This window comes from Myxocyprinus asiaticus, chromosome 12 (assembly GCF_019703515.2).
Source record: "Myxocyprinus asiaticus isolate MX2 ecotype Aquarium Trade chromosome 12, UBuf_Myxa_2, whole genome shotgun sequence".
Classification (NCBI taxonomy): domain Eukaryota; kingdom Metazoa; phylum Chordata; class Actinopteri; order Cypriniformes; family Catostomidae; genus Myxocyprinus; species Myxocyprinus asiaticus.
In genome coordinates this window covers 14,793,921-14,805,749 of record NC_059355.1, presented here as the reverse complement: position 1 = coordinate 14,805,749, position 11,829 = coordinate 14,793,921, and the positions used below count along the sequence as shown (strand labels likewise).

The window sequence follows — 11,829 nt, the reverse complement described above, 5'->3', positions numbered from 1 at the left end:
TTAACTGTTTTTCTTAAACTTAACTCACTTTAAGTAAATCCAACAGCTCAAACACTAGAAACTCCACCGACATTGAGAATCATTCACATTGTATCAGATGACAGAGCAGAGCACTAATCTACTGTGAACCACGCAGAGGGTGGGGCTGGGCCATGAAGACGAGGATAAAGATGAGCCGGAGGCACCAATTCGAGAAAGAGAGACGCACGCAGCCGCGTTGCATGTGTGTCTGTGTTTATGTTTGTTTTAAGTTAAGTTTGACATTAAAACTTTGTTTGCTGTTCAGCCGGTTCCCGCTGCCTCCTTTCCCAAACTTAAACTGTTACAGTGGTGCCAAAACCCGGGAAGGAGGAGGGATGCGCTGTCGGTGAGTCCTCACGGCTGCCTTCTGCCAAAGGAGAGCCGGAGGAGCAGCGTTCGCCGAAGAAGGGTAGGAGCGGTTCAGTCCGCCAGGGGCAGGAGGACTCGCTGCTGTCTGCCAGGGGTGGAGCGAGCTGGCGTCCACCAGAGGGCGGAGGAGTGGTTGAGGACCGGGCGACAGAGCGTCTGGGAGCCGGTGACAATTTTTTCTCTCTCTCCTCTCTCTCTGTCGCTCCGCCTCGCACTTTCCCTCCCCTCATCTCTCTCAGGGCTCCAGAAAGGCGGGGAAGACCTGCCGGCAGGCATGGCCCAACGCCCCCTCTCCAAGAAGGGAGGGGAGTGTGTCATGCTAGGGGTTTCCCTGACCTGACTCGGGTGATAGAGGAGTGTGACAAGAAGGAGGGCAGTGCTGGGCCGTGAAGACACATGGCCGCACTGAATCGGGCTAATCAGCCGGGAGTGGGATAAAGACGAGCTGGAGGTGCCAATTCGAGAGAGAGAGATGCACGTTGCCGCGTTGCATGTATGTCTGTGTTTGTTTATGTTTATTTTAAGTTAAGTTTGACATTAAAACTTTGTTTGCTGTTCAGCCGGTTCTAGCCACCTCCTTGCCCAATGCCCATCCTTAAACTTTTACATAAATAAAATCAGCAAAAAAAGAAACATCCTCTCACTTTCAACTGCTTTTATTTTCGGCAAATTTAACATGTGTAAATATTTGTATGAAAATAAAAAGATTCAACAACTAAGACATAAACTGAACAAGTTTCACAAACATGTGAGTAACAGACATGGAATAATGAGTCCTTGAAAAAAAAAAGGGGGGGGGGGGTTCAAAATCAAAAGTAACAGTCAGTATCATTTGTGGCCATCAAATGACAGTGAAAAAAGATAAGATTTCAGACATTACATGAAAGTCTTCTATGATCACACTGGGCCATGTTGCCAGCTGTTGATCTGGAAAAGTGAAGCTTCTGGCAACAAACGTCAAAATAAAAGCACAATTCAAAATAAAAGCTAGATGCCTGAAATTTAAGAAACTGAATAAAAATATATTACAACTGTATAGTAAAATGTAATATTCACAGCAGTAGTAGTAGTAATAATAATAATAAATCAAAATATCACAAGCAAGACAGCTGTTGAATGAAAGTTTGGCAAAAAATGCATTGACATGTTGAAAAGTTATATTTTCTATATATTTATTGATTAGACACCATTTTGATGATAAAATTAAATGAAACTTTAAAAAATGTTCTGGAAAGTTCTAGAGAATAATAATAATTAAACTATAATTATTAAAATAATTATTAAACTGGTGTGTTCAATAGCACATTATATATTATCATATTTTTGCTGTGGTATCGAAATTGCTGTGCTATCGAAATTGGTATCAAGAACCGTGAAATTTCACTACTGAAATTTTGGTACTGTGACAACACTATTTATTTGTATTGGGCTTTTCACAACTCACATCGTTTCAAAGCAGCTTTACAGAAAATCATGCATTAACAGAAAATTAAACTGTAATATCTATAAAGTAATCATTGTGTAGTCTGATTAAATATGATTGTAAATTGTGTATAAAAATAGATAATTAAATAATAACTGTATTTAGTACCCCAGTGAGCAAGCCGAAGGCAACTGTGGCAAGGAACACAAAACCATAAGATGTTGGTTAATGGAGAAAAATAACCTTGGAAGAAACCAAGCTCACGGTGGGGGCCAATTCCTCTCTGGCTAACTGCATGAATATAATGCCAATATTAGTTATTTATGTGTAGTGCAAGTCATGGTTTTAAATGAGTAAACTAAGTAAGTGTTAAGGGCCAGTGTTTAAAAAAAGATTTTGTATGAACTAAAAGATTAATGACTAATGCCTTTGAAGTTCATCCTGGATTAACTGCAGAAGTTCACATAGATGCATTGTCCTTTGTTAGTTGGCTGATGAATGCTTTTGTTGGTAATTAATGGATAGTTCTTAAGAATATGTCTTGACGTGCATTTGGCACAGGATAAAGAAGTACTCACAACATTTAAACCCTCTTTTGAAGTGTTGTAATTACTTCAGCATTGCATAAAGAACGCAAAAAATAAAATAAAAGTACAAGTGGTTGAAGTTAAAAAGTCCATCTGCTTTCTTGAGATCAACACTAATTTAACTAATTTAACAAGATTCTTCAGCTGTCAAAATCTATCAACTTCTCAGCAGGTCTCTCCTCCTCTCCTCTTTTCTTCAGGACAGTGTTATCTTTGTCTCAATGCCACAGTAGTTTAACTGCTCACTGAAGGAGTTTGGCACAATGTTCTGCATTCACAGCGCAATGGAGCATTCTTAAACCACTGCCCACTCTCACCACACAAACATCTAGAACATCTCAATTGTGTCTCCACTATTTACTCAAAATACAGTGTTTCTGTTGCTCAACTGGTATGCATAAATGTAAAATGTGAAATAAAGATTCTTCAGGGTTCTTTGCAGCACATTATGCCACATCCACACTAATATGTTTTTTATTTGACAACTCCGTTTTCAGTTTCCTTACATTCTCATTTTTCCAAACTATGCGGTAATTTAAAGGGTTTTCGAAATTATTGCGTTTTTAAATGAAAATGTGAAAATTGTTTTTGGAGATTAAAAAAGCTCTTGATTTTTAATTTTAGGTTCTTCAGATCAGTGTTTTGGTTTCTGGGTTCTTTAAAGCACCAGAATAGGGATGATTTTGGTCTCGAACTAGAGACTAAAAAGTTCTCTGTGAAAAAAAAAAAAAAAAGTGCTTTCATGCTAGAGCTTTTGGTGCAATCCTAAATCCATTTGGTTTGGTTGGTGTGGAAGCTGTTTTCCAAATAATTTTTTCCACCATCTCTTTCTGTCTATTCATTAAGACAGTGGTTCTCAAAGTCTAGGGCACCCTAGTGTGCCCAACAGTGTTTATATGGTGTCAGATGCGCTAACAGCTGTGTGTAGGTATAGCCTAGTGTATACTTCGTTTTCGATGCAAACACTTAGCGTTTGTCTCCGATGAGATATAAAATGTTCAGAGATTTAAATGCGGATGAGTGGAGGATTCTTTTTTTTGTTTTGTTTTGTTTTTTTTTTTTTTTGCCATGAAACGCCCCCTACAGGAAGAAAACTTTGTGTCTCATGGGACACAGTAAGTGGCTGACAACATTTTCAATTTGCAATGTGTTCATTCCCAGGGGTTGCTCCAGTATAACTTTTTAATTATTCTTTTAAAATATTCTATATTTGTGTGTGTGTGTGTGTGTGTGTGAATGTTTTGAACGTATATAGGCATAACTAAAATGTTTTATGTATTTATGTGACACAAAAAGGATTCACAAAATAACAATGTAGGCCTAGTCGCAAAAAGTTCATTCAGATTCTTTTTCAAGTTGAATTTGATTTTTAAACACATTTCGGGATATGAAAATAAAGAAAATGCAGTTAATCCTTAAACTTCAAGCATATCAATAATTTTCAGTGAGATTATGGGTTGGGGGGAGGGGGGAAAAGTTTTTCTTGTTTAAAAGGGTGTGAGTGTGACCAAAAAAAATTGAGGCCCACTGCATTAATAAATCTCTTTGTAGACACGACAGTACTCGTGCATTTATAACCAGAACATATTACATCTTTACAGTCATATATCACCTTTGACATTTGCAGGTCTTGTGAACACATCTGTCTGTACATATCGCCAACTTATTTTACAGCTTGTATGTTTTATTGACTCTCTCCGCTGTATGCCCTGCAGATGAAGCAACGCTCTGCGGTTTCTCACTGAGATCCAAGACCGCAAAATTGACTTCAAATGATCCCAGATATCGTATTCATTTGATTTTAAATGGAGGTCATAGGACTTTTTCCTAAATAAATATTAGCAACTCAAAACACACAAAAGAACCTAAACATACAACAGCTCTTGTACATATGCTCAGATCACTTAGATTTCCCTAAGTTTCTGAATTCCTGGAATATTGTGTCAGCTATGGCAGATAGGATGGCAGAATTAACAGTCTAAGGGGCTGTTCACACAAGACAAAAAAAAAAAAAAAACAGTTAACACTCATTAACACCCATAAACTTTTGCTAATTTATAAACAGTAAGTGGCCCTTTACTACTGATTTAGCTATTGCACCCTAAGGGGTCGTTCACACAGAACGTGTTCTTGCATTCAAGCGGGAGGTCTTGCGACTTACGTTTGAGAACTGAACTGTTTTTAATTTGACACACCATCTTAAAAACATGGTGCTTGTGGAACTAGACATTGAATAAACTGTGAGACATGATACTATGGCCAAAGATGTGCATCTAACATTGACTAACATTAAAAAAAATAGTGCACCTGGCCCCTTTACTATGGCTTTGGCTAATACACTCAATGGGGTTGTTCACACTGGACGTGTTCTTGGGGAGCATGGAATAGAACAGAACGCGGGGGTCTCGCAACCTGTTTTTAAAAGTTGAATTGTTTTTAATTTGACACAATATCATAAATTCAAAAGATGGTAAAAAAACAGCCAGCAATGGCCAAAGACTTCTGTTAACGTGTGTATAGACCAACAATTAAAAAAAAAACAATGCAGACAGAATGCAAAAAATGTATAGTTGCTATGTATAGCTATGTATAGTTGCGCTTAACGGTATGTAGGGACACAGCTGGTGTTCAGGTCAATACAACATTATGTAGGGACACAGCTGGTGTTCAGGTTAATACAACTGGTAAAGTATCACAACAGAGCATGCATTAACTACAGAATTCATTAACAAAAGATTCTTCATACATGACAAAGGACGTCTTCTCTGATAAACCTTTTTCAAATTATTATTTCTTAAATTAACCTTAAAGGCTGCACCAAACTACATCAGTCCTGACAGATCTCCTTAAGCCACTAATAATATATTGATGACACTTTATACTTCCATTTGCCATTAACAAACATATACTGAAGGTATGACTAATTATTAACAGATTAGTAGCTAGTTCATCAACATTTAAATCTTTCAAATCAAACTTTCAGGACATTCATAACTACATTAATGTATTTTCAGTTTTGAATATATTATGCATTGTATAATGCAATAATGCTTAATGGGTTATTCTTGAAAGTTATACAATGTTAATATATTTTATATGACATAAACTACCAGAAAGAAGCAATTATGCATCTGTATGCTGTTTAAAAAATTAAAAAATGAATATATATATATATATATATATATATATTATTGTTTTTCAATGAAAATATGCGCCAGACCAGTGGTTCCCAACCTTTTTACCTTGAAGCCCCCTCTACTTACATACTGTATGTCTACACATACAGCATATGCAAAGGTTATGTAATGCACGTTCCCAAAAATCATTGTATTATAATCATAATTCTGCATTTCTCACGCCATGGATGCGCGCTCTCTCTCTCTCTCCTCGCGCTCTATGTGTTTGCTCGTGTGCGTGAGCGAGAGAGCTCTATCATAGATGGCCGTGTGAAATGCAAAATTATGATTGTAATACAATGATTTTTGGGAACGTGCTTTGCCACGGATTTTGCATAACCGCGATAGACATGATAAATTTCTAGCAGTTGACATTTCTACTGGTCTATTACATGTTGACGCAGAGCTATGCAGCTGCTTGATGGTCTCGTTATAAAGCACCAACAAGGTATGCCGTTTTAAGAGGTTTTTACAGTGTTGCAGTGCGTGGGTATGATGTTATTGAATTTTCATGACACGATGAATATCCAAGAAAAAGAAACCCACAAGCACTTGTCCACACAACAGCCAGCGCAGCTGCATGAGAAGCAGAATATTGTAAATTTGGGGCGCATCATCCTCACGCAGCTCTGCAAAGAGTCTGTTATTTGTAGTGACATTTCATGATTTTTATTTTTTTGTTTTTTATGTTTGAGAGTTTGCTTATCACATTGAGTTAGATGAGGGCGCTGACATGCTGTTTACAGTTATCGCGCATATTATGGATTCGCACATTTTAATTTGACTCACTATTTTTCTCAGAATCTTGCATGTGAGCGCTAGATTTATCCGTCATTATTTAAAACGTTGTCCATAATTTTGACAGAAAAATGAAAAAAGAAACTCCGCTTAAACCATCTTCACATGGTATATGTCTCCCTCGGTATCTGCGTGAGTGTGAAAGAAAAAGAAAGGGAAAGGACAGCACTAGCAGCCATTTGAGAGTAAAAAAAAAGGCGCTTTTAATGCAGAAATAACTAACGCGCCACTTTTAAAAGTATTTGGTATATGACGGAAGATATATTAGGGAGTTTTAATTCTGACTGTAGGCTGCAATAATAAGTTCATAACTTTGGGCGTTAGATCAGCTGTTACTCGCCGGTGAACCCAAATAATTTTCTGCATTCGGAAGCACTAATTTTCACTCGCACTGTAGAGCCCTGATTGTAAATAATTCACAAAATTTACAGTATCCTAACTGTGTAAATTAAATAGTATTTGTCATTATTATCTTTAATAAAATACAAATATTACAAATATTTGGGACCCTCCCCCCAAGTCTGTTTTTGACTTCTTATGGGGGGTCCCTAATGCCGCCCTTGCCCCCCTCAATTCGAGCACTGATTATGTGTGTGTGATCTGTGGTAATGTGTGTACTTGTGTGAGTGTTTTCAAGGTCTGGTAGAGGTTGTAACGGGCTTGAACACAGTGCGAGTGTTGTTTGTGTATGAATGTGAGAGTTTGCCCTAATGGCTTTTTCTCCAGTGAATGCAGCTGTTAAGCAGTCAGTTTAGTCACTGCATAGGAAAACAAGTGTGCAGGTGTGCAGCCCTCACAAAAACATATAAAACATCTCTCACAGGAAGTCCTAAAACTTCTATGATTCAATTCGAATGTTGCGGCACACGGAAAACCAAAGTAAGCTTTGGCCTTTATTGTACATTACCATGTTTGTTCAGCTTTTGCAAAGTAGCAATGGCAATTCAATTGCAAAATTCACTCTGTATTGATCAAAACATGAACTACAGAATCATACACAGTAGCGGTTCTAGCTTGTATGGCGCCCTGGGTGAAACTCCCTTCAGCCCCCCCACTCCCCCCTGCTATCAAAAGTTGTTGCTGGGAGTTGTGGGTGGTTGGAGATGAGATGGATGGTGGACTTCCACTTGTTTGTGTGGGCACCTCGTTCCGCCCCCGGCTTCCCATGTCACCCATGCCTAAATCCGCCCCTGATCATACAGCTGAGATTTTGACCTTCTGGGTGTGTTGATGGAGAATTACAGGTATCACACTCACTGAATGACAACTTTGTAATGTGCCTTCGAAACTGTAATAGCTTATACTTTCTGCAAAACTGTCTATTTAAAAGGCATTATCAGATGAAAAACTGAGCATCTACAAAAATTATATGTGCGATTGATTGACTCGCTATTGACTTACGATATTGCTTCAATACTTGAGATCCATGTAACAATATTTATTTATTTATGTGTGCATTTATATTTCCTACAGTTCAATTAATGTAGAAGCAGGTCATGTAAATAAGCACAAAATCTGAAACCATCATTCCTTATGTGGTAAGATGTGCAGTTTTAATCGCAATCCAGCTGTGGCATATGTATATTGCTATTTTTATTGTATTGTAAGGTAGTTGGCCCAGCTCTAAATAATGTTCACTTTAACAACCTGGACAAACTATTTTTTGCATACTTTTTGTTTTTATACTTTATATTCTTTATAATAGGGGGACAACTTTGTAAACTTAATTTAATGTTTAAATGTATGTTAATGTTATTTAAATTAAGTTAATGTTAACTTAATGAATCTAATTTAAAGGATCATGACAATATCAAACAAATCATTTGGTTTTTAAATTTCATAGAATTTTGCTTTGCATTGGTGCAGCAAATTCTTAAAAGTGCAATCAAGTAGGGACCAAAATTGAAATGTTTTTCATTTCGGTTTGTTCTGAGCAGAAACAGTATTTTTTTCTCTATGGTTCCGGCGTTCTGTTGCCTCATTTCCAAATGGTTTCTGGTTAGAAGGAAATAAAAGAATGGTTAATAATGTTGTTTTTAAAATTACAGTACTCTGAACAAAAGGTGGTTGTTATACAGGTGCATCTCAATAAATTAGAATGTCATGGAAAAGTTCATTTATTTCAGTAATTCAACTCAAATTATGAAACTCGTGTATTAAATAAATTCAATGCACACAGACTGAAGTAGTTTAAGTCTTTGGTTCTTTTAATTGTGATGATTTTGGCTCACATTTAACAAAAACCCACCAATTCACTATCTCAAAAAATTAGAATATGGTGACATGCCAATCAGCTAATCAACTCAAAACACCTGCAAAGGTTTCCTGAGCCTTCAAAATGGTCTCTCAGTTTGGTTCACTAGGCTACACAATCATGGGGAAGACTGCTGATCTGACAGTTGTCCAGAAGAAAATCATTGACACCTTTCACAAGGAGGGTAAGTCACAAACATTCATTGCCAAAGAAGCTGGCTGTTCACAGAGTGCTGTATCCAAGCATGTTAACAGAAAGTTGAGTGGAAGGAAAAAGTGTGGAAGAAAAAGATGCACAACCAACCGAGAGAACCACAGCCTTACGATTGTCAAGCAAAATTGATTCAAGAATTTGGGTGAACTTCACAAGGAATGGACTGAGGCTGGAGTCAAGGCATCAAGAGCCACCACACACAGACATGTCAAGGAATTTGGCTACAGTTGTCGTATTCCTCTTGTTAAGCCACTCCTGAACCACAGACAACGTCAGAGGTGTCTTACCTGGGCTAAGGAGAAGAAAAACTGGACTGTTGCCCAGTGGTCCAAAGTCCTCTTTTCAGATGAGAGCAAGTTTTGTATTTCATTTGGAAACCAAGGTCCTAGAGTCTGGAGGAAGGGTGGAGAAGCTCATAGCCCAAGTTGCTTGAAGTCCAGTGTTAAGTTTCCACAGTCTGTGATGATTTGGGGTGCAATGTCATCTGCTGGTGTTGGTCTATTGTGCTTTTTGAAAACCAAAGTCACTGCACACGTTTACCAAGACATTTTGGAGCACTTCAGGCTTCCTTCTGCTGACCAGCTTTTTAAAGATGCTGATTTCATTTTCCAGCAGGATTTGGCACCTGCCCACACTGCCAAAAGCACCAAAAGTTGGTTAAATGACCATGGTCTTGGTGTGCTTGACTGGCCAGCAAACTCACCAGACTTGAACCCCATAGAGAATCTATGGGGTATTGTCAAGAGGAAAATGAGAAACAAGAAACCAAAAAATGCAGATGAGCTGAAGAAACCTGGGCTTCCATACCACCTCAGCAGTGCCACAAACTGATCACCTCCATGCCACGCCAAACTGAGGCAGTAATTAAAGCAAAAGGAGCCCCTACCAAGTATTGAGTACATATACAGTAAATGAACATACTTTCCAGAAGGCCAACAATTCACTAAAAATGTTTTTTTTATTGGTCTTATGATGTATTCTAATTTTTTGAGATGGTGAATTGGTGGGTTTTTGTTAAATGTGAGCCAAAATCATCACAATTAAAAGAACCAAAGACTTAAACTACTTCAGTCTGTGTGCATTGAATTTATTTAATACACAAGTTTCACAATTTGAGTTGAATTACTGAAATAAATGAACTTTTCCACGACATTCTAATTTATTGAGATGCACCTGTATTTGTTGCAGTGTTTACAGATCTCACAAGAGAAACAAGTCACATGTTTTGGAAAAATAAGCTCAAAATAAGGGACTTGCCTCCCCCAAAATAAGCAAAAATAGGCGATTAAATTTTTCCCTATGTAAAATTTGGACTAAACGTCACCTTGATTTTTTTTTAGCAATGTTTTTTTAAACTAGCGGTTTCCTTCAAAATCAAAACACATGCTTATGTTCTGCTCAAAAGAAAGAAGCCTCATTTTGTGGGCAGCAGAAATTGGTATAATTCCAAAAATATACTGTGATAAACTCTTTTGTCTGGTTTTAGAGATAACAACCACAGATAGTAGGAAAAATGCCACATGACAAAACACATTAGTGGAATGACATGTACTGTATATAAAAGAAATGTTATTTTCAGAGGGAGTGTAGTGAAGTCTGCAGATTTAGATTCCATTAACTCTGAATCCACGAACATCCCTCTCTTTTGCTCTACCTGTCACTGAGTAAATCATTTTATACCAGAGATATAAAACACACCTGCCCAAGTCAAACAAAACAACATCAAGTTTGTGTAGACTGTACGACAAGCAGCCAAACATCAGTCATTCAGAGATGTATAACAAGTGAAACGCTGTAGAACGAAACTTGAATGTACTCTAGAAAATGGGTTATGAGTAGAACTAGCACAACAGAAGTTTTAGGATTATGAAATATTTAAGTTAGTAACATACTAAGTATGTTAACACGACTAATGTACTAAATAATAACTCCCCACTGGTCTGTTTCCCAACATCAATCATCTGTACTTCAGTAGCCTTCTTATCAGTAGTTCAGCAGGTCACTGGTGCAACACAAATGGTGTGTAGAAACCGAAACGAAAGAGTCTTATTTACCATCTTGACGACAGTATTCTGGCTACTGAGCTGTCATCCTCAAATCTGTGATCCCCAACATAGGAAACTCCAAATCTACTTCTGGAGATGGAATGGATCCATTCCTCACATCCAAAGATGATTCCATGCTGTCCGATTTGGGGAGGGTAGTAGACATGGACTACAGTGCATTACAACTATAGTGCAACAAGTTATTACAAGATTATACAAGAGCAGAAAGCCTGCTGAAAACTGCAATGTGCAGAGAGTCTGTCGTCGGCTCGCTGCAATGTTTTGTTTTGACGGTAAAGTGATTTGTTCTTGGAGGGAGGGAGGGAAAGTAAAGGGTCGGAGGAGAGTAGGAGGTCTTTCTTTTAGAGGAAATCCCCCGAAGGCTTTTCATACTTTTCTCAGTGGCAAATCAGGAGCCTCCCTTCTCTCTCTCTCTCTCTCTCTCTCTCTCTCTCTCTCTCTCTCTCTCTCTCGCTTATATACTCACACACTTGGTCAAACAAAGAGACCACTAAAGCCTCCCTAAATTCTTTCATTTCCTTTGTACAGTTCAGTTTCTCTTCATTTAAACACATCAGACAGAGACATCGAGAACACATTTCTTATTTCTCTTCAATGCAGAACTCTTGGAATGTGAAGCTTTCTCTTTCTCAGACACACACACCTGAATATTATTTACAGACGTTTTTAAGAGGAGACTGTGGAATGAAAAACACTGCTGGTTTCTAAGCCAAAGCAGGAATGTAAATGACATGCAGTCAGGGAGGGAAATGTACTTTTTTTTTTTTACCTTCACCACAGTGGCTGGTGAATGGTCAGTTTTACCAGCCTTTTTTTTTATTTATTTTTTTATTCAAACATATAAGAATCAGTGTTGGGAAAGCTACTTTGAGACTGTAGCTTCACATGCTACAAGCTACCCATAACTTAAACTATTTAAACT

At 37.8% G+C, this 11,829-nt stretch overlaps 1 protein-coding gene across 1 annotated transcript in view; it reads right to left on the bottom strand.

Annotated features, from left to right (window-relative positions):
• Positions 1–11,147, bottom strand: part of LOC127449052 (uncharacterized) — a 67,135-nt gene extending 55,988 nt beyond the window's left edge. Inside the window, exon 1 of the mRNA XM_051712154.1 lies at positions 10,896–11,147. Coding sequence (XP_051568114.1) covers positions 10,896–10,898 — 3 coding nt within the window. The 5' untranslated portion in view covers positions 10,899–11,147. The remainder of the gene's footprint in view (positions 1–10,895) is intronic.
• Between the last annotated feature and the right edge of the window lie 682 nt (positions 11,148–11,829).